At 40.2% G+C, this 26,883-nt stretch overlaps 1 protein-coding gene across 1 annotated transcript; it reads left to right on the top strand.

Annotated features, from left to right (window-relative positions):
- The first annotated feature begins 728 nt into the window (after nucleotides 1-728).
- Nucleotides 729-15,665, top strand: LOC136874988 (uncharacterized). The gene is made up of 3 exons (XM_067148699.2): nucleotides 729-854; nucleotides 10,448-10,643; nucleotides 15,406-15,665. Exons 1-3 carry the CDS (start codon nucleotides 735-737, stop codon nucleotides 15,633-15,635), a joined length of 546 nt encoding a protein of 181 aa, XP_067004800.2. The 5' UTR covers nucleotides 729-734; the 3' UTR covers nucleotides 15,636-15,665.
- The last annotated feature ends 11,218 nt before the right edge of the window (nucleotides 15,666-26,883 follow it).

Genomic DNA, 26,883 nt, shown 5'->3' with positions numbered 1-26,883 from the left:
TTCAACAACATTTGTACGGCCAATTTCATGTCTGCATTCGAACTGGAGCGTTTATCGCCTAGGACAACAGCCCCTTTGTTGCGAGTTCCATTCTGGTAAAAATTGAAAAGTATGCCTGGGGGATGTCCAATCAATCACCATACAGTCCGGAACATACACTGTCTGGCTTTAACCTATGTGTGCCTGTAAAGAAAGTTCTAGGAGTTCAACATTTCAGTTCAGATGAAGAGTTGCGCAGGTGGCTGTACTCCCGAGGAACTGAGTTCTATGGACGAGACGCTTTCAATTTGGTGTGGGGATGGGAGAAATATTTTGAAACACTTGGTTCATAAGTTGAAATTATGTTGTTCCTTATGTATAATGTTACCATTTTTATACTCATAAAATATATCGCATGAGGTGTTATGTTTCCCTTGTCGATCCACCCTCGTAAATAATACCGTTTACTGGCCCTTTCTGAAGCAAAATAGTTTTAAGTCAACTTTAAATGGATTAAGATCACAGTTCACTGGAACTATGCACTTCAGAGTTAAGGAAGATTTGTAAACCCAACAGAGTCTCAGTTTATGGCTATCAGTAAAACTATCGCCTCCCAAGTGTCCTATCATTCTGAGAATGTGTGTCAGAGGAACAGCGACCTTCATTTAATGGGATGACGTAAGAGGAGTTCGATGAACCACAAATAAGGCCGACTTAAAGAAGAGAATTTTAGCAGCTGGTGTCAGTCGCTAACCATGGCTCCGTACGGCTACGTTCAGTTGTTCCTGTTTGGTGTGCTTTGTATTGGGGCTGTCATCGCAGAAAATGCAACATGTACAAACCCCCGAGCACTAAATGATATTGATATGGATAAGGTAAGGTACAGTACTTTTATTTACATATTTTAACTCTCAGATGGTGGTGTGGCTTTTTCCTCAAGGAATACGCGTATAGTTTCAGAACCGTACTTGCGCCTGAGTGTTAGAAAACACGTAGAAGTTTTAAAAAAGAAACAATTTCTAGACAATATGTACGTTGTTCAGTGTCTCATTGTAAAGAAGAACTGCCATTCTGCCTTACCGCGGTATGATGTCATCCGATAATATTAACAATAGTAATGATATTGGATGTACGTTTCACTGACTACATTTACAGTTCTCGGAGACGCCAATGTGCCGGAATTTACTTCCAATGGAGTTATGTTACGTACAGTGGCTCAAAAACGTATTGGTCTGTCGAGATATGCTACATGTGAGGACGAGGAATCTGAGGAAATTATGATAAAAATTGGCATATACTAGAATCCCTGATTATTTATCATCTTGTGTAACATGTACATTGTAAGAAGAACACAATTCTTTCATGTCCATATAACTAAAAAGCCGCAATTTAAAACAATCATTTTCACTTGGCACCAAAAAAGTATTGGTCTGAATTAACATAACGGAATTTCTTGATCCTTCTTGAGTGCTTCAGTACTTGGTAGGTCCTCCTTTCCTCTTTATAATTTCAGCTAAGCTATTTGGCATCGATCGTACCGATGTTTCCGTAGTTTTCGTTGGTATGTTATTCCATTCGGTGAGTAAGGCTTCTTTCAGGTCAGCTTTGTTTGATAGTGCATGCTTTCTCACGTTTTGCTCCAAATAGTGCCACAAATTCTCGACAGGGTTGATCTAGGGAGATTGTGGTGGAGTTTCCATCCAACCCGGTGTATTATATAACAGCCATAGCTTCGTATTCAGGGCTGTGTGTTTGGGGTCGATATCTTGCGAAAACATATACTTTGCTGAGAGTCCATTTTTTGTACACTTGATGGAAGATGTGTCTTGAGGGTGTTAATGTATGCTTTGTGATCCATAGTTCCTTCAGTAAAGGCTAATTCACCTACTCCATTCGCACTCATTCAACCCCACACCATCAGGGATCCACCTCCATGTTTCACAGTAGCTGTCAGGGTCCTCTCTTCAAGTTCAGAATTCGTCTTCCTCCACACATTCACTCGTCTGACCTGAAGAGGGTAAATTTACTCTCAACAGTAAAAACGACTGTCTTCCAATCCTTATAGCTGTCATATCTGTGCTCTTTAGCGTACGCAAGTCTCTTCTTTCTGTTAGCCTTACTGACGTACGGCTTTCTACGGCCTGTTGTGCCCTCATATCTTCTTTCGCGTAGCACATTTCGGATGGTTTAAGATGACACTTGCACTCCTACATCTTTTTGTAACGCAACTGCTATCTTCGGCGCACTTAGCTGAAGATTTTGGGCCACTTTACGTACAACTTGCCGTTTGCCTTGTACTGATAAGTTTGTGGGACGGCCACTTCTTTGTCTATTTTCTATTGTCTTTGTTCTTTTGTACCTGTACACAATATTTTTAACAGTTGTAACAGCTCTTCCACTAATTTCACTTATGCCCCGGAAATATTTACCTTCCTGAAATAGTCGCACTACAATCCTTCTTTCTTCCACGGTTGTTTCTTTCATTTTCCTTCCCATTGCAGCTGAAGACGGAAACAATGCTGAATATTACATTCCGACATTTCAGCACAGACACAATGAGTCAGATGCAGCAGACAGCACGATGTCACGATGATATTGTGTACTAGACCAATACTTGCTTGGCGTGTAATGACGCACGCCGTTGTATTACTGGTCCGTTTGCAAGCAGCGTGAATCTTCTTGGCTCTACATTCAACCTACTGATGTACTTGACCGTCTTACATATCTGCATATGTATAATTCCATTATATGCACCATTATTTGTACCATACAGTTCCGTTCATACCACGGCTATGGGCAGACCAATACTTTTTTGAGCCACTGTACGGGAAAATCTACCGAAACGAGGTGGACGTATTTGACCACATTCATATACCCCCTGACTGAGTCAGGATCGAACCTGCCAAGTTTGGGTCAGAAGGCCAGCGCCTCATCCATCTGAGTCACTTAGACCGATATCTGATTATGTTATAGCACTGGTAACATGGCCCAAAAATTACCGGCAGGGTAGAATAGGAAATTTGTGGCTGAGTGGGGACTGGTTGACTGGTTCTTCCACCATGACAATGCTCTGGCTAATGCAGCCATTTCTATGCGGGACTTTTAGGCCAAAAACTGCTTAACACCTCTTCCTCACCCACCCTACTCACCAGCCCTCACCCCCTTTTGATTTCCTTGTGTTTCCTCGGATAAAAAGGGACCTGAACAGGAAACGTATTGCAGGCATTTTGGACTTGGAAAGAGAATTGAAGGCCGAGCTTCATGAGGGCATATTAAAAGGCGATTACAAAAAAATGGTTTATGCGTGTGAAAAAGCGTTCGAACGAATGTATTAGTGTTATTGGAAAGTACTCAGAAGAGGACCACCGTCTATAACTCGAAAATATAAATTCTATATTTTAAGAAAACTATGTCCGTTTATTTCTGGGGTCCTCCCGTGTTACAATCGCCGTGTCGCGCGGCTAACACCGTAGCTCAGGACTTCGGCAATGTAGCAAGTGATGTGCTGTCGTGTGATTTGTACAAGTGAGTTCTACAGGTTTACGTCAAAGAAAATCAGCTACGTAGTGGGCATCTCAGAAAATGACAGTGCGAATAATTCTGAAAATGTCCTTCTGTGGCAAAATGTAACATACTGACAATGAATGGCTTAAAACTTATCGGAAACGAATTGGAGAGGACGGGGCGACTTTCCATAACGCGTAAAAGTCCAAAATCACTAACAATGAAGTTGAGGCGGCGGACCCACATGAACCGACTTCCACAGCTCCACTTTATCATGTGGTACTAGCGACCGTGATCAAGACACAGCCCCCTTCGAAATTTTAAACCATAAACGGTATTGTAGGGACAAAAACTATGCCAATTTGATATGGCCTTAAAAATACCTTATTTAGTTACCACAGATGTTTATTAACCATCTGTTAATTTGCACGTTTTCACATATATCAATAATTAAGATCACACGATGAGAATGATTTAAAACAGCACTACTACCGCTACTACTACTAAATTATTTTCATTCCAGCCTGATATGCCTTATTACGGGGCCACCTGCAGTTTACCTGCAGTTTCCCGTATTTGGATGTTTATCACGTTTTCGTCATTCATTTTATCCTCATTAGATCACCACCAAATCTATAGAGATGCCATGCAATATTATTACTATCATTAAATAAAACTTTACAGGATACCAGCTTGCGTACACACTGTTCGCTGGTTTATTTGCTTCCTCAATAGATCAGAGGTGGTGTCCGACCCTTGATCACAGGTTCGATTCAAAAGAACCAAGGAGAACACTTAACGTGAAAGAGTGCATTTCATTCTAGCTGGTCTACCTACTACTCCTGTAACAGTAGCCTTGCTGTGTCTTTCTACAAGGCTGTAGAAGCAAAAGGGAGTAAAATACCAGCACTGTGTCACCTGCATAATGAAGTCATAAGTATGGGGTAAGGAGGTATGTACGATAAGGAACGCATGTGCCGATTCGGGATCTTCCGGAGAACTTCGAGTCCTTGAGGTATCTCTCCTTCGTTAGCAGAGGCGATCTTACCGACCGAAGCGTAGCACACCGATCCCTCCGAACTCCGCATCTATCCGGCATTCGGCTGCAAGTCGTGCGATGTGAGGCGAGGGGAGAGGAACGCAGTGCCTAGACTGCGAATCTTTCTCCGATGCCTTGCATTCAGAAATGCGAACGAAGTTTTATTTAACTGCATTCAATTTTACGCCAGATGCTTAAAATATAATGTTGTTTATATTTTCATCGTTCTCATTTGAGGTTAGAGCTTCACCGATAGCCTTGGCGGCCCACAGTATATATCGCTGGATGAAATTGGGCAGTTCCAGTTACAATAACTTGAGAATGGATAATCCCAGCTACGGTGTTCCTTCCATGTTTACAGTGTCGCTATTGCTGAGAGTGATGAAAACCATGTGTAGTGGAACGACTGGGAGTGCGACTAGGGTAACTATCGGTCCCAGTATTGCTCGATTGCCTGAATAATAAATTTTTGAACCACTAAGGGAAGGAAACGATCATTATTTAATGTAGATTCCACCTGATGCGTTGAAGGACAGAATTTTCCTGTGTAATAATAACAATGTCCCTAGTTGCAAATAAGGAATAATTTGATTGGATGATCGATTGTTAGAATATTGCATTCAGTTAATAATATAAGAATTAAAATGTAACATTGGGCGCTCAGTTATTCTTTCACGTAAGAATTTAAATTCTGCCAGTAAAACTTCATTATCTAAAGTAAATGAGCATGAGCAACAGTCTCCAGCCAGCAATACAAAAATCAATGAATAGTTATACATTCCGTGGGACAAATTTTTATCACTTATATCAGTTTTTACTTGATTCAAAAAGTAAGTAAGAAAGGTTATTATTAAATACCGAAAAATTCAAGAACAATACTAATACCTTCAGAGGGTATTGAACGCTGTAACGCGAAGGCTATTTCCCACACATTTTCATTACACTCACGTATGTAGAGATGAAAGTAATACAGATTCACACCTTCTATTTTAGTCTTGTCTCTTCTCCAATTGCATTACCTAATTTTAAATAATTGACTAGTACACGCACATCAGTTTATATTATAGGTAAGGTAAGGGTTATACTGCCTGAAGGCAGATCCGAACCTCCGCAGAGGTGTTCCTGAGCCGGAGTTTGCGTGCGGTCGAGTGGCCAGTTCCTATCCGCTCCTCCATTCCCTTACCCCCCACCAATAGCGCGTGGCAACCCATCCAACTTCTGACCACGCCCAATGTTGCTTAACTTCGGAGATCTTACGGGATCCGGTGTTTCAACACGGCTACGGCCGTTGGCGTATATAATATCATGTGTAGAATTACCTGAATTGCTTATATAGATGATTGGTAATCTAATGACTCAAAGGTATTCTATTTTTTATTACTTCTAACCACGATGTCAGATTAAGCTCACAGAGGGCATGTCAGTCCATACCTACAGCGAGATCAGACTCAATGCAAAGAGACCCAAGAAGGACACTTTCGAAGATTTGAATGGTGAAGCTGTATGAGGCCGGGTTCACATGGAGCAGGCCGTCCACGTAAAGAGTGTATGAGACTAAATTCAGTACAGTCGCACTCCCATAAAAGAAATTTTATGGCCTCAAGCTACCATGTGCAGATATTTTAGTTTGACGTAATCTGGCTGTCTGCTTGACAATATCACCGTTCTGTTTTATTCTTGGCAAAATATAGTGAACTTTTGAAGAATACAGTGTCAATGTAGGTCTTTATTGCGTTTTACTGTCCAGTGTATTTTCGTTTAAAATCTTTAACAAACCCTCATTTGTCTTAATTTAGGCATTAGACTGTATTACATAAAATCCATTCCACTGAATGATACATGATTATATTTTGGAAAGATGACAGAAAATTACATTTTAACCCTAGAACGTTAGCCCTCGCCTCCGCGACGGCAGGTGATGCACTTCAGCGTCCCCCAATTCTCCTTTCTGTTCCATCCCCACTTACGTCTGGCAATGTTTAGCCTTCTTCCTGCTAGCAGAAAGAGTGGACGAAAGTTGAGGTAAGTATTGTTTAGGATCAGTTTCCAAAATTGTAGTTGTCGCCGATACGAAGCGCTACATATAAACGTTTACTATATCCTTCGTCTCCAAGACGAACTGCTACTAATGATCACTGCGTAGTTTATATTTAATATATAAAGTGGAATATTTCACTTGGTACTTGTGTGTAAATATACACCGGGACTCTAGACCTTTTTTGTATATGGTCAACAGTCTGAAATGGATGGAGATCTCACGGAAAAAGAAATCAAGAATATTCTCGTTGAACCTTTCCATGAACAAGGAGATATTGACTGTATTGAATAAGACGACGATTTTGAAGAAGAAGTGACTTTTTACCCAGTGGACAGTACTTTAATATAGAGAAAGATGAAGATAATAGCAATATGCCCAGCATTACAATTGAATAGTACGTCATGTACTATTATTCACTGTCTCTTATAAAATGTTTCGTATAAATGTTATATTGCTCCTCCGCTGTCCGGCTCCATGGCTAAATGGTTAGCGTGCTGGCCTTTGGCCACAGGGGTCCCGGGTTCGATTCCCGGCAGGGTTGGGAATTTTAACCTTAATTGGTTAATTTCGCTGGCACGGGGGCTGGGTGTACGTGTCGTCTTCATCATCATTTCATCCTCATCATGACGCGCAGGTCGCCTACGGGTGTCAAATTAAAAGACCTGCATCTGGCGAGCCGAACTTGTCCTCGGACACTCCCGGCACTAAAAGCCATACGCCATTTCATTTTTGCTCCTCCGCTCCTACTCGTATATCTCACTAAGTATCAGGTGTACTTGTAATTATAATTTAGTCGTACCAAATGAAAAAATGAAACATATCATTGATGTACAATCACGGGGTTTAACAAATGTTTAACCCTCTTAAATGGACAATGAAAAATAACAATTCATAACAACTAGCAACAGTGTACGAGTTATCGCCCCGACGAAATGCTACCGATAACTACATTGCGAGTAGCACTAGCATTCTAGGATTACAAATAGGTAAATTTAAAAAGATAATATGTGTTTCCTTAGCCTAATAAACTTTGAAAAATGCATGGCCATAGAATTAATTGAAACACATTTTTATTACAGCATCATTTTTGCTATGTTGTTAGATTTTCGACCTGTTTATTAAACGTTGAATCCATTAATATATGTTAGTATTTATCTGAGGTGCCACAGAAGTCACAGAGGTGTCATAAGTTCGCCATCCTTGCTCTAGGCCTACTAGATGTGAGAGTAAACCGAACCTCTCATGAGCGTCTATGGTGAGTTTTAATGAATTTTGTCGGCTAAACACCAAATGTGTCACCAGATATCTTTAAATGCCGACATCGTACGACATTATCCACCCTTGAAAAGTCCGACTACTTCTTCCGGGTTTGACCCTGCTCTCTTGGGATCAGGAGACTTTCACTCTACCACTGATGCACGAAGGCAGCGACAGGATTCGGAGAATAATAGTGAATGTAAGTCTAGTTCAAAGCAGATGTGCTCAGAAAACGCGCTCTCAGAGTATCGATTAGCATCTGAGCAGCAAATCAATCAATCAATCAATCAATCAATCAATCAATCAATCAATCAATCAATCAATCAATCAATCAATCAATCAATCAATCAATCAATCCTGATCTGCATTTAGGCCAGTCGCCAAGGTGGAAGATTCCCTATCTGTTGTTTCCTAGCCTTTTCTTAAATGACTTCAAAGGAATTGGAAATTTATTGAACATGTCCCTTGGCAAGTTATTCCAATCCCTGACTCTTCTTCCTATAAACTTCAAATGCAAGTTTCTCCAAATAATAGAAATGGCAGATAGAACCTTGTCATTCCAAGGTCACGATTTCAAAAATTCTTTCATTTCTTCTGCTCAGAGCACAACTAAATTTCTACATTTAACATTTGTATATCGCAAAGCTGAATTGACGTTGGTGATGAACTGACGTACATGTATATTTCCAATGATGTATAATTGTGAAACGGTGCCATTTGTCGCCCTCTCTTAGCAGCATGTAAAGTTATTAGGGACGTTCTGCCACCTCTTGAGTATATTTACAAGCTGGAGAAGGTCAGGCAAGAGGTAATCAAACATGGCTGCATGCAAATACATTACTAAGGGCGGATGCATACAAGCGATTCTTGATACAACTCAATAGTTCAGTCGTGTCGTTCACGTTCCACGATTTCTTTACTACTAAACTGTGTAGTCGTTGACGCACGCATACACACGACAATCGAGGAGTAGTCGTAGTACAATGAATAAAAGAAAACGCTCTCGCGTGTGCACTACTGTATTTTCCCCCATGTGGGTGGGGGCGGTAGAATAACACCCACGGTATCCCCTGCTTTCCGTAAGAGGCGACTAAAGGAGGACCCAGGGGACTTTAACTTGGGAGCGTGGGTTGGCGACTACGGGGCCCTCAGCTGAATCCTGGCATTGCTTCCACACACTTGTGTCCGGTTTCTCACTTTCATCTACCCTATCCGACCTCCCTTGGTCAACACTTGTTTCTTTTTTACGATCCCGACGCTTATTAGAGTACTGGAGACCTATGGGATCTTTCATTTTTACGCCCTTCGTGGCCCTTGTCTTTGTTAGGCCGATATCTTCATTTTTCGAACTGTCGGATCCCTTCCATTTTTTTCCTCTCATTAGTGTTATATAGAGGATGGTTGCCTAGTTGTACTTCCTCGTTAAACAATAATCACCACCACCACCACCACCACCACTACTGTACCTTGATGTTAAAAGGAAAATAAAGAGAGAATTTTCTGTTCATCCATTATTCAGTACCAGATTATCGAGAGGAAAATTCCATACATTGCATTCGTAGCTGCAACGGTGCGCAGAAACTTCTTCATGTGTTATCGAATGAGATCAAGTAGTTATGAGCTTATCTCATTAATTGTTCTACATTTACGTCAGGACATTGAATGGATGAAGGCTATTTGCCGACAAGAGAGACTGAGTGTTACATGATAATTAAAACACATAATGATACATAACCAACTGTACGAGTTGGCCGTGCGGTTAGGTGCGCGCAGCTGTGACATGGCATCCGGAAGATAATGGGTTCGAACCAAAGCCTTGCATATGGTTCCCCATGGTTTCTCATTTTCGCACCAAGCAAATTTTGGGGCTGTTCCTTAATTATAGCCACGGCCGCTTCCTTCCCACTCCTAGGCCCTTCCTATCCCGTAGACGTCGTAAGACATTTATCTGTCGCTGTCGGTGCGACGTAAAGGAAATATTGTAAAAAAAAAAAGGCCTTTAAAAATTATGAATAAAGAGCAGGTCCCTTCTCCACAGCTTCAATGAAGTTATAATACTTGCCATAGTCAAATTCAATCTTAATCATACATCTTCTACTATATAGAGAGTAGTTTCTGCTCGACTGTCGTGCCGATTGTATGCGCACGCTGAGGCACGATAGTTGTTCGACTCAATAATCACAAATCCTCCTCGACTAGTTGATGACTGCTAGGTCGATCTGCAGTCGTCTTGATTGTATGCGCACTCTGATTTCAGGCTGTAGAAGTTTGAGATACTACTAAAATGGCGAACAATTAAAAATCGTATATCGTTTATGAGCCTGTCCTGAGGAGGAAAATGGCATAAATATCAGTATATTCATGAAAGTGTTAATCGTTTATCAACCTGTTAAGTGCAGAAAATATTTCGGGTTAGGGTGATCCTTCGTCTGAAATTATTGGAGTGATAATTTAATGATAGTTGGCTGATCTTAGAGAGCTATCAATGTCTCATGATTCACCAACAGGTAGTTCCGGAGGGAATAAAAGAGAAGTGAAGCAAATCGGTCCAGTAGAACGGACGGACGGATTTGACAAAGCTATTTTAGTAAACTCTTCTAATATTTACATTGTCTGTTTTATCTTATCAGGTGTATGGTGACTGGTTCGTGGGAAAGTGGTACGGACCATTCAACTTTACCTATGACAGAAGTCGGTGTTTCAGTTTAAACATAACGAAAGTCAATGAAACAACTTTCGAAATGATAATGGAGACGCCTTCCACACCATCGAGCAAGATTTTCACCATAGAAGACTCTGAGAATGCTGGAATATGGTTTGATGTAGGTCAGTATGAAAATATACTCTCGTCTTAACATTGTGTGTTCGAAAATTCTATCCTAAAGTCTTGTGAGTCTTGTCTACCGGCTGTCTGGCTCATGCCTTAACAAACACGGTGACGTTAAGTGGCGAGCACAGGACTCAAAGTTCATCTATCAGCCCTGACATACCAGGTGTTTAAGTTGAATACAGGCTGACTCAAAAGTTCTTTAACATTTGGTGAGACAATACTTCACAGAATATTGGAGGTAGAGAGGGTAATAACTGACACACATGATAGGCATGCCATGCGGTTTTATTGACACCAAAATAAAGCACACAGAATAAACAACAGATGGCGCTGGACAGTAACACCTCAGGTACAAATGGTCACGCATGCTTGGCATGACATTGGGTTTTATTGACACCAATAACGAGCACACAAAAGGGCCAACAGGTGGAGTTGGACGGCAACACGTTGTGAAAGGAGCTGTCGCGAGAGAGGGCGTCAGATGCACCTCCAATGCGGTATATTGACGTTGCCAGAGAAGGCAATGTTATTGAAGATTGTGGGACTTTGGGACTTTTTGTGGCACCCTGTAATTTACAATGCGCGACCCGCTGCGCGGGACGGGACCTTAGTCGGAATTTATATTTCTGATATTATTATATAATAATAAAATTGGCGTGAAATACTGAGCATTAAAAACAGGTTTCATGCTTCTAGGTGCAATACTTCAGAATATAATAATTATCGACTCTTGCTATTAAGAATACTCTATTTTAGAAATAAAATACAGTTATAGCTTTTACTAATTTTCTTAGCAATTGTACAAAGTTTTCATGACATCGAGTGGAGGGAACTCGAAATGCTGCGTAACTTACTTTCTTTAGAAAACCCATAGGTAGCGCAATAAATCACAACATAGAAATGCAAATTTGTTCAGAACTGCTTCAATGTTTCCATTGCAGATTTTGTGTCTCTTTCCGTTGGATTGCCGCTCCTCGCAGGGGCGTACTCTACTGTCTGTTGGGTTGCCGCTCCTCGTACGGGCGTACTCTACTGTCTGGTGCGTTGCCGCTCCTCGTACGGGCGTACTCTACTGTCTGTTGCGTTGCCGCTCCTCGCAGAGCGTACTCTACTGTCTGTTGCGTTGCCGCTCCTGGCTGGCCTAGAGGACCACCGTACTCGACAATCGTTCTCTACTAGTAGCGACACGAGGGACACTGCCAGTGGCTGTATACATTGTCTCGAAGGAGCATTGTTCATTGTTCAGCAGGTTAATGCTTAACCACACATGGGAAAGGCATCAGAGGATTGACTCCACAAGGTTACTTTTCTTCCATGGCCAGCATGATCACCAGATTTATCGCCCATAGAACATAAATGTAACCACATGAGGTGCTAAGTTCAGCAGCCTAGGAGATATGTCGCAGTTTATCATACTATCACTGTATGCCTCCAGGACTCTTCACGTCACATGCTATATCTAGCTGGACTTTGACATACAGGATAACAGATTCTCCCTGAAATTGTTATTGCATACTCTATATCGACGTTGAAATCACTAATATCAATTTTCATGCGAATCCAGCAACTCTTTCATGCATGATTCTTTTTGACAATAAACAATACTTAATCATTTTTAATATCTCAGGGACATAAAACCTATGATTAGGGAATTTGGCACAGGGTTTACTTCCACGTCACAACAAACTGCTAAACAAATTTCATCAAGGATCTTCCACATGTCAAATAACAGAGATTCTCTTAAAAGAGCTCTAGAATGAACGGACAATGATATGATCTTATGGTATTAAATCAAGGAACATGTAGTTGATTTGATGTGAGAATCTTCTATAAGAGCGAGTCAAGTGAAAACTTTAAATACCTTTATCAGTTTATTTTTCCCGCGTAAGTCGTACACAAAGGAATCATTTTTATATGCAGCCTTCGTTACGATCATTGCAACTGTTCCAGCGCTTAGAAAGTACATGGATTCCTCTTTGGTTGTCTTCGCAGCCATTCGTACACTGCCACCATACTTTATTATTCCCCCACAATGCTTCCCCGAGTAGCACAAGGATGTTGCAATCACTAGGGGCGAGGTCTATAGAATGTGGCGCATGTGGAAGACAGTCAAAGTCATTGCCATTCATGTAGCATAGTTTGCACGATCATTACGGGGCGCAGCACTGCCATGTTGCTTCTGTAAGAAAATGTACCACCATAATTAATCGTCATTTGTCGATGAATTTATTTATTCACAGCTCAAGAAACTGAGTAACAGACCGCTCTTATTATGTGCAACTCTTAAGCGGTGCGGCCATGTTTACACTAGAACCATGACGCTGTCTACTGATCTGCATCGTGTTTATACCTGTACGATATTCGTCAAAATGCTTGTTACAGTACTGGTAACGGACATAATTTTTATTACACTATTAAGGATTTCACTTTAGTCACTCTCCCCTGACGTTGGTAACATTGTTTTATCACTGTGAACTCCTGTCCATTCTTTGATGTACCAAGCCTTGATGTTCGTCGTGTTGCCAACACTTCTTCTCTCCACTGTGTGTCCTATCCGAACCGTTGGCAGTTCTTGTAACATTCCCTTCTGAGGAAATGTATGCCCAATGTAAGAAATTTTACGGAGCTCTACTGATCCACTTGCCTTTGTGCGGAACTCCGTGACTGTGCGGGCATTGCGCACGGAATATATTTTCCGACTTCCACTTGACTTTCCGAGTACTCCTTCGTTCCATAATGGAGAATCCACGAAACACTAAAATAACTCCCGTGGTTCCATATCTCAAATCATTCCCAGCTGTCAATGAGTTGCTTTTGAGGGTCCATATTTAAACACCTAATGGCAAGCGTAGTCATGAACAGTGTTAGATCATTCCTTGACTCAGGTGGTTAATAAAAAAATTGTAAATGATATCCGTGTCATTGTTCCGCTCTGTTTCATTAATTTTTCAGAATCTGTTTGTTCGGTCATCAACCGGACATTTGAATCTTATTACTCTTTCAATCTGCGGGTTGTTCAGTTTTACTTTCGTCCCATTTTCGACTTGTCTACGGAAGATGGTGAACTTGGTAATGTTTGATTGTATTTCCTGTTCCAGTTAAAAACCATAATTGAGAATATTGATGCACTCAAGAGAGATTTTCTTGTGCGCGTCAGCCTATGATGATGCCTCAAGTACATCATTAGGTTCAGTTCCTACATGCCTAGCAGTTTGATCTTTGATAATCCTTGCTGGCATAAAGCCACAACGTAAACATGCTCAAATGCTTCTCACCGCAGCTTATTTTGCGTAGATTGCTTACAACAGGATAGCAATGCTTCTATCCCGTTGATACTGAGCTACTCAGTTTTGCAAGTGCCTGTGTAGAAGTATTAGCAAAATGATTCATATAGTTCTGACCTCAAAACTCTTCCTTTCTATCGCATTATTACCCTGTTTGCAAGTGCCTGTGTAGAAGTATTAGCAAAATGATTCATATAGTTCTGACCTCAAAACTCTTCCTTTCTATCGCATTATTACCCTGTTACTTTCATGCAATGTTTCCTTCCTCTTCTTAATTTTCCGTCACATCACCCCTATGCTGAATTATATATACCATAAGACCTATCTGTGTACGTGCGACGTTACGCAAATAGCAAATTATTTATATCGGTATATTTTGAAAATTCGCGTTCTTGAACACACTCTCTTAATTGATAAATTTACTTCCGCTATATTTAATTATTCTAATATTCTTACCATATATTGCAACTAGTCTAATATTTTATTTATGACACCTGTGTGCAGTATGTTATAAATTACACGATTCTATTTTAGTACCTATAGATTAGATCATATTGTTAACACTATGTTTATTATTGTTATACTTCTTTCTTATTGTTATTACTATTATTGGTACTTTTTGAAATAAATCGCTATATTACAGTAAAGTAACTTTGTGATACTGATATTCAGCTGTGACAGTTCCAGAATGCAATTAAGGCTTCGCGTCTAGAGCTGTCCTTGAAAGCAGCCAATCCGCTTCGTGCTCCACCTCGCCCTCTCTTGCCATTCGGTCGGGCGGCTGCGCTACTCACGTGTCTGAACCACAAAGTCAGTTTAATTCTGCTGTAGTCATTGTGCACTACGTTAGACTGAAACTGGTAAATTGTAGGAAAGGGAATGAAAAAAAGTTCACAGGCTGTTTCCAGTCATTCGACCTCCTTAGGATTGGAATGAATGAAGCCCACACCTACCGGGTAGGATATGAATTTTGCTGGCTACCGAAGCCTGTCGCATTCCTCTGGGGCATTGATTAATTACTGAGAGATGAAATTAAAATCTACTGGAGAATGTTGCTGGAATGAATCTTAACAGACAAACCACAGTAGCCGGAGAAAAACCTCCGAGTTTTCAGAATAAATTTCACATACACTGACCGAGATTTGAACCTCGGAACCCAGCGGTAAGAAACCGGCGCGCTGCCGTCTTAACCACGGAGTCTATTGTAGGAAAGCGTATGTATTCTGCAATTATCGGGGTAAAAACTTCTTGCCTTTTATTATTGTGTATATATGTATTATGTGTGTGTGTTTTTCGCTTTAAGACATTTTTTCTTCCTTCCGATAATGTGGGATATTTATGGCCAGTTTAACGGACTGCTCTATTAATTGAACTTTGAAGACACTTACATACATGTGAGTTTACGTTTTATAAATTACTCGTTCAGATTAACTAAAATAATTGTATACTCCAGTTGATTTCTGTGATGTTTCAGATATACACAGAACAGTCCAGGTGATCTATCAGTCTGCAGATGGTACTGCCATGGCACTGGCCTTCTGTGTAGAAAATGAAACGGATCCTGCTCTTACACTGCTAAGTAAGCAGGTACCAGTAAGCCCGGAGAAAATAGCAGAATTCCTTCACGCCCAGGAGACTGCAGGAATGTTGGGACATAATCATCGCTTCAAGTGGGATTCTGGGGCTACCTGTCCTTCCGCCTAATGTCCAGAGTTGAAAGAAGCCAAAATAACATTATTTTTACCACTTTATTTCCTTAGAGAGTGTAAAAATATGAAATTTAGTAATTAAAATATGTATAAGCATTTATCAAGAAAGCATCGCGCGTAGACCCGTTATTTTACATCTACGTAATGACACAAATATGTAAATATCATTTGGACTAGACAATGATGCAAAATGCCTTTTAACCCTGACAAGTGACGGAAAGTGTTTTGTGACCCATGACAATTTTATTGAGTAGGAACTTACATATTATAGGACTGACTATATTCCGCATATACGTTTCCTCGCATGCTTTCTGTATTTCCTGAGAGAAGTTACCTCTAAGGAAAAGGGATACATTCTACGAGAGAGAGGTATTAGTTAAAATGTGTTCCATTAGATTCATTAGGTACCAATGAAGCCTGCAGGGCAAACAGCTGAGTAATTAATTTTCAGGACGGCATTGTAAACGAACTAATTTTTCAGTGTATTATCACATATAATATATAGCATACTCCCATCTCCTAGATTCGGATCACCTCAAACTGGGGAGAGAGCATTCATTTAAAGCAATTATTAAGTTTGATATAGGCATTTAGTTTAATGTTTTTGTACATATTTGACAATTGCTACGTTAAATACTGTACTTATTGCACAAACTATCATCCCACTTTTCGGTTTTTTCCCTTTTTTCCCTAGATGTAGTCCAGTCCTACATATTCTAGCACAAGCATGTGTCCTATCTTTCGTTCATACACTTAGTTGTTTTCTTTTAAGTTTCCTTTTCATACATATTTTCCAAAATTAAAAGAAAACATGTTGATATTCTTCCCAGTGTGATCCATTCTTTGTTTAATAATTCAATAACTGAATAAAACTCTTTCTATTTATGATTTATATTCACACCCAAATATTTAAATCTAAGTGCGTCCGTTTCCCTACATACTCTCAATAGATCTGCCTCTTCCATTATTTCTCCACAAAATAAACAATGGTTTTCGTCATTTTTCTCTCTCAGACCCTCGTCTTTATATACCCAGTTAACCATATCTCTTAGTTCTCCACTGGAAAATATTTATCTCCTTATTCACATAATTTGAATAATTTCACAGAATTCCGATGACGTTCTTTAGTCTTACATTCTATACTAGCACATATAGTACATATCGAAGATTTGTAAAGTACAGAAGAAAAATGGCCAATCAGACAACAGTGGTAACAGTGCTGTACATGTAGCACAGATCATTTCCGACAGACGAAATATTTATGATCTAGGCCACTATAGCTCACTTGGTTAAAGCATCTGTCGCGAAATCTCTAGTTGTTGTTTAGGACCCCACATTTCCATGTGTTCATCTCAGGCACGCTAGTGCATAATTTTCAATTTTATTTCTCTTCTCTTTTTTCATTTACAACATTGATGCCTACTAGGAAATGAAGGGTATATCTAAACGTATGTAACGAACACCGGGGATGATTCCTAGGATGCAAACACGGAATAATATCTCCATGAATATATGTCCCTCCTTTCTGACGACTTTGTAGTTTATCGTCCGTTTTATTCACTGACGATTCATTATTCGGTAGATACCTGACGTTGTTAAGGGGCTTCTGGAACACGTCCCTTTACTGTAGAAATTACACCACACCAGGTGATCCATGCAATACAGCACCCAAGCACACTTCAGTTTGTATGTGCGCAGAATTTTGGACGAGGTTGAATGTATTGGCCTTCCCGGTCCCCTGACTTTAATCCACCGTGCTTTTGTCAGTGGGGACTAATGAGAAATATGGTGTGCGCTACTCCGGTTAGTGACATCAACGACCTGGAACAGTGTATCAATAAAATCTGTGCTGTTGTTCGGCAGGACTCAGGTATTTACGGGCGGCTGCTCATGATGGATACGTTGCTCATCTCCTGTGATATGGCCGATGAATATCCTGTAACTCCGTCGTGTGTGACTCGGTAAAATCATATTATCATGAGGATATTTAGTCTTGTTTTCAGCTCAGTAATCATACTGCGTTGTTTATTACAAATGTTTGAATACACCCAGTATAAACTTTGTAATAAGCTATTGTACCGGAGAAGTGGACTTTGTTATCAGTGGAATACAGTGTACGATGGATACTGACTGGCAAGTGATCGGGGATTTAAATGGGACTACGGAGTGTATATGTGAGATAACGGGTGTGAGATTTTTAGATCTTTATAAACGAGAAGGATATAGGGATCTACGCTCAGATAGCCTTCACTTGAACCGCAGTGGTACGTATATGTTAGCAATTTTTCTTAGAAGAGTTACAGGGAGGTTCCTTCAAGTAAACAGGATGGACTATGGATTGAACTGGAATTCAAGTAGGAATAGAATTAATGAAATAAATTTGCCGGGCTGAGTGACTTAGACGGTTGAGGCGCTGCCTTTCGGACCCCAACGTGGCCGGTCCGATCCTGGCTCAGTCCGGTGGTATTTGAAGGTGCTCAAATTCGTCTGCCTCGGGTCGGTAGATTTACTGGTGCACCCTATTTCCCGGTAAAGCTCAGCCAGCGCAAGAGAGATCCCGAGGCGGACCGTTCGTTAGCGGGCTGTCTTTATTTTTAGAGGCATTTAAGAGACAAGGTTTGACTGCTATAAAAGAAAAGAACAATTTAAGGACTTAGACTTGACATATATTATACACTAGTGTTCAAAAGAAGCATAAGTTACGAGTAAGCAGGGCAACAGGAAATAGACCGCAAATCGCACGACATATGCACCTACCAACCGTACGTGTTCCCTGCTTTGACTAGCGGCGTAACCGCAAGGTAACCACAGCCAGTGCCTGCGCCCCATATTTCCTCAGTCGCGTTTGCCCTGTTATAGTGCCCGGAGTGTAGCCTCGTGGTGAACGTGACAACATAATGGCACAACGACGCTATTTGGACCCCGTTTTGCAGAGTAGAATACTCGGCCACCTGGAAGCAGGCCAGACAAAGACCGAAGTCGCCGTATCCATGAATGTGTCACAAAGTGTCATTTCCAGGCTTTGGAGACGATTTCGAGACACAGGAGATGCTAGTCGTAGCCCAATACCAGGTCGACCAAGGGTAACCACCCTACAGCAGGACCGATATATGGCATTAATAGCCCGAAGAAATCGGAGTGCATCTGCAAGACAACTGTCGGTGGAGCTTGCAGCCGTCTCAGGTGTTGCCGTTTCCCGGCAAACTGTGTACCGGAGGCTCACAACACCAGGGCTGTTTGCCCGACGTCCAGCGGTGTGCGTCTCACTCACGCCAGCATAGAGACGGGCCTGTTTACTGTGGAGCCGTCAACATGGAAACTGGATCATGAATGAATGGAGGCATGTGCTCTTCACAGATGAATCTTGCTGCAGTTTGCAGAACGATTCCCGTCGCACATTAATCTGGAGAAAACCGGGTGGCTGATACAACCACATGGACATCGTGGAACGGGACCAGTATGGTGGAGGTGGCGTCATGGTGTGGGGAGGCATCATGTTGAATGGCTGTACGGATATGCACATCATCATGGGTGGTCCGAGGAATACTGTTAACGCTCGAAGATACAGGGATGATGTACTGAGACCACATGTTCAACTCGTCAGAAGTGCGGTTTGTCCAGACTTCCTCTTAATAGACATTAATGCCCAACCGCACCGCGCTGATCTGATGGATGGATTTCTGGCTGGGGAAGTCATTCACCTCATGGACTGGCCAGCGAGGTCTGCGGATCTGAATCCTATAGAACATGCCTGGTATGCATTGGGGAGGCCAATTGCATCCAGTCAGCCTCCACCAAGGACCCTCCAAGACCTTCATATTGCCCTTTTGGAAGAATGGGATCGATTGCCACAAGAGCTCTTGAACCATCTGATAGATAGCATGTCACCCCAGTACGAAGCATGTGTGGCCATTAGAGGTAACTATACACCCTATTAACAGCATATTTTTTGTGGAAGACATTGCCTAGTTTTTTAGTTGTTGTCAAAGATGTACCTCAGCTATCAGAACTTTCTGACACTTTTTTTGACAAGTTTTGAGACATTTGGTGTGTGATTCAGCTTCCGTTTGATCAGCAATCCGTCTGATATTCCTATCAGGCGGTATGACCTCGTTTAGTGATTATGTTTAACTTTTGGGCACTAGTGTAATATGCACAAAATAATAATAAATAACAAATGGAAATTATGCTTGCTGCTGCTAGTTTCGACCCTCACGGAACTAAGGCCGGTGAATGAATTTACAAAAAACTGATTCTGATCTTGAGCATCGTAGACATTGGATTATTCTGAAATAATAAAATAAAGTTAAAAGTAGCCTTGCATTGGTTTGAAAATTAATTAAAGAGCATGAACTCCATCCTAAATCATACTTGATCTCAAATATATTCTAAAGCTTAATTTGCCTCGCTTATCTCACTTTAAACAAACAGAAATACTAAATTTGACGAAATTGAGTGTTCGATAACCATGGTAACCTTTCTGCAGTTTCATCTGTACAATATTTATAAATATATATTACTCTCTAACTCAATTGCTGATAATATATTTAACAACACACGCAGATATTATTTACTTGCATATTTGAGTAATTAATACTCTCCGAAAGTTCTCAAATGACTTTGTAAAGTGAAATAACGTTATTAAATGTAGTTGTCAATATTAGTTGTTAAAATAACAAATTCTTCTCTCGAAAATCATTAAATGAATGGATATAATCATGTCGTTACATGCATTAACGTTACAAAAATTTATTTTCATTTTACACACTTGCTTATGCTTGATTTTGAAAATTGTACGATCTTATTTCCTTGTTCAAATCCAGTTATTAAATACCTGAATCTATACTTAAGTTTTGCATAGAAATTATTCAACAACAATCAAAGAAATGAATCAAAGACACAGACAACGCTGGAATAACCTGACCCACCGTGCTAAATACGTGGTCAGGTTTAAAACTAAATTTCAATAAATAACACTTCAAATGATCAAAAAGGACTTCACACACACATATGATAAACAGTTTTTATATACAAAATGTACACACGGATCTTAGGGTTTTATTATTATTTTATGATTATTATGATAAATGACGGTCGAATGGACTAGGCAGATAAACCTCCATGAAGTTACACATGTTGAACAAATTCTGAGACTCGTGATCGAATTAGAAAAATCAATTCAATGAGCATTATAGTGGCATTACAATAACGATATTTCAAAATCCCAAATCTTCATTCAAAAGATTCAATAGGACAATAATCACGCACATCACTTGGGTTCAAACTGATACCATCGAGCACATGTTCATTGAGCGTTGATAAATTATTATTAGCTCGTAAACACATGAAATATCACTCAACACATGCTCCACATTTATCTCGGAAAGCACTGTAACCTGTGACATATGCTTCTAAAATTCAATAAATATCTCACAGGACTACCGTATTCCAGGCTAATTATACAATAATAGAGCATATATTAAATAATTAACAAAAAATTAACCACATATATCACTCATGACCATTAAAAACCTTATTTAACCCGATATTAATTTCTTATTATTATTATTAGCAGTGATTCTTAAATTTATCTTCAGCATCTGAATTAATGTTCAAATATTAAGATACAATCGGTATAATCGTAGAATTATGTAGAAGATGAGACACAACTAGAATTTTCTAGGTGGAACACAACCCAAAACCTTGTCCCACAACGTTTCAAAAAATGTCGGAAATAATCAATTAAGTTTTCATTAATCCGAGAGGTCATTTATATTTAGACATGAATTTTGAATAATTGCCTAGAGTTGAGATATTCTCGGAAGACAATCTACTACAAATCTACACTAATCGATCCCAACTCACATTTACTCATATTGAAATACTACCTTTACCAAGGTAAGATAAACTTGGGAAAATATCGCTAATTTACACAAATCTACTAGAAATTATATCTAAGAGAAGAAGATAGTTCAATTTTCTAGAAAATGGACTGGAAAAAATCATAAAAGTGTGCTAAAATTTGATGATGCAGCTCGATTCCAATGGCGGCCTATTCTGCTCCCATATTGAAGAAGTCCGCCACGTGCTCCCTGTGATGTTAGAAATGCCTACATCTTAGAAGCACATGGTAACAGAAAAGTCCATATCCTTCGTTGAATCAAATGCTCCTCTTGACGGAAGGATAGACATCCTGAAGTAGATATTGGTCTTGCCTTGGTTGAGGTCATCTCCTTTCTTCAAAATTATTGTTAACTGAAACTGACAAAAATGAATTTTTGTAGAAGTTCGAGGTAGACCAGGCTGAATTATTTAATTTCAGACGAAACTTGATTCGACTTGTGGGCTCTCGTAAAATCGCATAAGTAAGGCGTTGATTAAGGCAAATCCTGAGGTTTTATATCCTCTCACTTGTAGGCGTGGTTCTCATTTGGATGAATATTGGTTCGTAATTGCACTCCGTAACTGCCTGGAATTGTTCTGGGTGTTACTTGAGCAAGCGAGCAGAAACACGAGGCAGCGCGTAACCTTGAAACGGGCCAGTTTGTCACGTGATTCGCCACATGTTATCGAACGATGAGGTAATGCGAAAAATATATACTCTGGGCTATCAAAAACCCTGTTAAGCAGCTGACTGAATGATGATGCTGATTGTCACAAAAAAATTAACACAACTCCCACAATAAATTACAATGGTTATTGCGGGCACATAATTAAACACTTACAAGGAAGAAAATTGACCGGGACATCGGCACGTAAAAGATCTCCTGCGGGACTAAATTCAGACACCTTGGCGTCTCCGTAAATCATATAAGTCGTTAGTTTGACGTAAATAATATAACACTCCTAGAATTATTAATAATAATTAAATAGATATACATGGTGGTTCAGCAGCCGATTAGTTCTTCGGAGATAGGCAACCCAAAGAACGCGTACAGCCTAAAGATCCTTATAATTTTGTTTCTTGAACAACAAATAACTTGAAATTTCTTATTATGGTCGATAGGGCTCTCCCCTACCTTTGCGAGATCACTGTAGATTGATTCATGGACCTATCAAAGGAAAAACTACTATGTGCAATTCCGTGCCAAACACTAAGTACCATTCTGCGAACATGTAATGTATTGTGCCTTGAAATAGCACAGGTACCTATAATACGGTAGAATTAATAGATTAGTCCACGTACTCTGTAATGTAAAGAAGTTAAATTAGCACTGTAGAACATCATTGAGCAATTTTACGTGCATATTAACTTTCCAGGCTCTACGGCCATACGTAAGTCCCAAAGCTCTAGCACGTATCACAAATATTGACTTCATGGCTGAATCGGATCAGGGCTCAATCACAATGTATGTATCGGCAGTGTATTAGTTGGAATCCAGCATGCGGCAATTATTTTTGAACTACAGATGTGCTCTGTTTTTGCGGGTACACAATAATAATATTTGTTTTAAGGGGTGCGCTCTAATTTGGCGACTGTCCCCTAAGAATACGTTGAGTAAGGTTTGGGAAGTAAATCGGCCTTGGTCTTTTAATAAGGTACCAAACCGTCATTTGACTGGTGGTTAAAAGGTTAAACTGATGAAAACTTTTTTCAGGACGTCCAGCATGGGATAGGAATTCGCAAACTCCCGAGGCAAACGCACAAATATAATAATACACACCTACCAGGTCACATCACAGAGCATTTTCCTTTCCTCACGCTTTATTTCTATGAAGTATAAGTTGATTTTTTTTATTTATGGAGAAAGTATGGTTGAAGTAATGGGTATGCTCCATAATAGTAAAAATTTAAGTTAACGGTTAAGGACCGGTGACACGAGGTGTCTGAATACCTGTAATGTAGCGGTTCAATTCCATCCTTATGCATACCTTTTTTACCGACAGATCTTGCCCCATTTTAACCGACGCACGATGTTTATGCACACTTATTAGGCCACAGAAATGAACGTGTTCATTCACTCACGATGTATTCCGGTGACGAATACGTTGATATGTTGCTCATTTATGGGGAAACATGACAGAACGCAGTCCAGTCGCGAAGTCTCTATCACAAGCGTTTTCCTGACAGAAGACTACCGACTACCAATATATTCCGAAACCTTCAGCGGAGATTACATTCATCTGGGACACTTGGAAGTGTACCTTCCGTTAAACATGCTCCTAAAACGTCTGGTCCAAATCAAGAAGCTGTTTCGGACGCTGCTCCGATTAACCCTCATGATGGTACTGAGCCAAGAAACCATTTCTTCACGTTTCACTATCTGTTCTGTCCTACTAATGTTGTTAGATTTTAATATGGTGGTCACAACAGAGGGTAGTGATATCGCTCTTGTGATCTCCGTCGTCTCTTTGATCTCCTGCAGGAATGAGCTATTCTATTCTGCGAATTTCTCTAACCTGATTTCTTTTTGCTATCACGATTGAGTGTAGTGTTCTTTATGTGGTATGGAACGTTACGATTCATAATCTGACTAGGTTGGATTATTTAATGACCGTATTTGCACGGTAGGTAAGGCATAGTTCTAGGTGGAAGGCTCATAATTTATACTTGGTAATATCTTAACCTCATGCAACATTATGGTTTTCCTTCACGTCTGTACCGGTGTTTAGGCAGACACCATGTCCTAAATTGTTGTTTCCATTTTGCATGTGAGGTGTTTTAGTCATCCTTTCATTATTCAACCAGCATATTCCGAACGGCGGTGTCCTTGTTTTTATTTATTTCCCTTTTATGTTCATTGTACCTTGATTATAAACAACGCCAGATATTTCGATGACACTTTGTTTTATGCCTGTTTATTTTATTTGCCATGGTACTGTTGGTTCAGTTGTGCGTGCTTCCGCTGCATATCCGTCCACACGTTCCGTCAATGTAAGGTATTATGAACCTACACAGCGTTCATTTACCTGTCGCAGAAATATGTGTATTTGTACTGAAGTTAAATGTTGGGATTGTACCGTCTTATAAGATGATATGAGGAGCTATTCAATATTGGTGCTCTATTTACACGCGATAAAATTGCGTACCAAAAGCGATTTTGCTGGTCCCCATGCTTGTCTCCCTAATTGTGTGATCGAGTTTTGAATGACCGTGGTAAATGAAATGGCGTATGGCTTTTATTGCCGGGAGTGTTCGAGGACATGTTCGGCTCGCAAGGTGCAGGTCTTTTGATTTGCTTCCCGAAGGCCTGCGCGTCATGGTGAGGATGAAATGATATTGAAGACGACATATACACACAGCCCTCATGCCAGCGAAATTAACCAATGATGGTTAAAATTCCCGACCCTGACAAGAATCGAACCCGGGCCCCTGTGAACAAAGGCCAGCACACTAAGCATTTAAGCCATGGAGCCGGACTAACGACCGTGGTAATGTCCCGCCTTGTTTATGGATTTAATTCTTTGATTTTGTATGCCATTATATAACCTTCTCTTTTCTCTTGTGAGAGGAATTGTGATATCTTGACGTCAAGCGTCCCAAGTAGACGTAAGTCTTTTCCCTTTTCTAGTACACTGCCCTTTAATTTTACTCCTTGTGGCGCTATGTCTGGCCCTTTCCAAAATAGGCTTTGCATTAGGACCGTTGCATTGGAAACAGAGAATAATAACAACTGATTTTGTAGTGCACAACAAAGAAAGTATGGCAAGGAGAAGGTGCTTAAATGAGATTAATATTGTTTACCGACGTCAATTACAAGTGTGATTTCGAAAGGAAGAATTACAGGTGAGAGGAAGTTTTAGAGTTTTAAGGGCACAAGAGAAATAAATAAATAAATAAATAAATAAATAAATAAATAAATAAATAAATAAATAAATAAATAAATAAATAAATAAATAAATCAAAGTCCGTAAGATCTAGCCTATCACCAATCTTTTATCCTTTGTATACCTATGTTATTAATGAATGTCCACGGGCTCTGCCCCGCAATCTTTTGATTATGAGTTTGTATATTATATTAGCAATAGAATTACTGAGCCTCTTTTCTCGGTTTCATTAATTGGTGCCTTAATGAGTACGCCTGACATCATCTTATCGTTTCTATCAAGTAGACTAGTTTATTGATGGTTAGCGTAGGTCTTAAGAGCCTGGATATGGACGATTTTCGGTCCGCTGTGAACCACGATCACGGCCGTTTGATCTAACAATTTAGATAGCTGGGTACAAGTGGTAGCAGAGCGTGATTCAGAATGTTCTCATTAGAGTGAATTTCATGGGGATGGATCCAGATTCATTGAGAATTCGTATTTTTTTGGGTATTTCGTTTTAATTAAGGCATTACTTACGTCTGTCCGACACACGAGCTTTATTTCTTCTATTTCTTGCTTAAGCCTGATGTAGTTTATTTTTGTTCGTATTTAAGTTACCTTGTATTTAATTGAAGCTATGGCCGCAAGGATTAGTACCGGCAGTGGTAGTGAAAATGGAATATCTATAAGGCCCACAAACTGAACTTCTGCGAGAGTAGGGCCCCCCAGTTCTTCAGCAAAGAGACCGGTTGGTACCATGCCAGACAGTACAAATTGTGACAATTTACTTCAATCGGAGACTATTGTAGGTCGAGGGAACTCTGTTCTTGGCGTAATTAGACAGTGGAATCTGAATTTACAGAAGGTAGATCAGGTACGGCGATAGAATTTATTGAAAGGACAGCCGAGATTACGGAATGTGGTTAGTTATCCAAGGACCTTTTTGTTCCATGAATTCCCGTTAGGTTAGGGAGAGAAGCACTGCGTTGGTTTCGTCTTATTAAAGGCAATATTCGTACATGGTCCCAGTTTGAGGTTGCCGTAAAAGGTACTGCCCCATGAATCTAGACCTTTGTCTACGTAACGAAATAGCCAATCGTACACAAGGTGTAAATGGGAGTATACACGATTACATCATTGGTATAATGACCCTATATAGCAGATTAAGCGTGCCTTAACCTGATGCAGTAATCCTTGACAAAATGCACAGAAACTGAATGCAACCTTTTCATTAAGAGGAATAGTATAACCACCCCTCAAGATATTATACGTCTAGGCTACGCTTCTACTATAGTGCAAAACAAGGCCTATCAACCTATCCCCAAGCCTGGCGACTCCCTTTACCCTGATGCTGCCAGCTATTCCTATACTAAGGCTGTTTCCTTCTCCCAATCCTCGACCCGGGGCATTCCAAGCATTTATTTCAGCCCATAGCCGATCTTTTGCCTCGCTCGCCTTCCTATATCAATGCTATTACCAAAAAAATTCTTTGC

This window comes from Anabrus simplex, chromosome 5, assembly GCF_040414725.1.
Source record: "Anabrus simplex isolate iqAnaSimp1 chromosome 5, ASM4041472v1, whole genome shotgun sequence".
NCBI classification, from domain to species: domain Eukaryota; kingdom Metazoa; phylum Arthropoda; class Insecta; order Orthoptera; family Tettigoniidae; genus Anabrus; species Anabrus simplex.
This window is presented reverse-complemented; position numbering and strand designations above follow the sequence as displayed.

What these genes read in the sequence shown, in the direction of transcription:
- LOC136874988 (XM_067148699.2), top strand. Translation starts at nt 735, where the DNA reads ATGGCTCCGTACGGCTACGTTCAGTTGTTCCTGTTTGGTGTGCTTTGT. An exon ending in ATGATATTGATATGGATAAG is followed by an intron (nt 855 to 10,447) that starts GTAAGGTACAGT and finishes TTATCTTATCAG; the next exon opens with GTGTATGGTGACTGGTTCGT. An exon ending in TGGAATATGGTTTGATGTAG is followed by an intron (nt 10,644 to 15,405) that starts GTCAGTATGAAA and finishes GTGATGTTTCAG; the next exon opens with ATATACACAGAACAGTCCAG.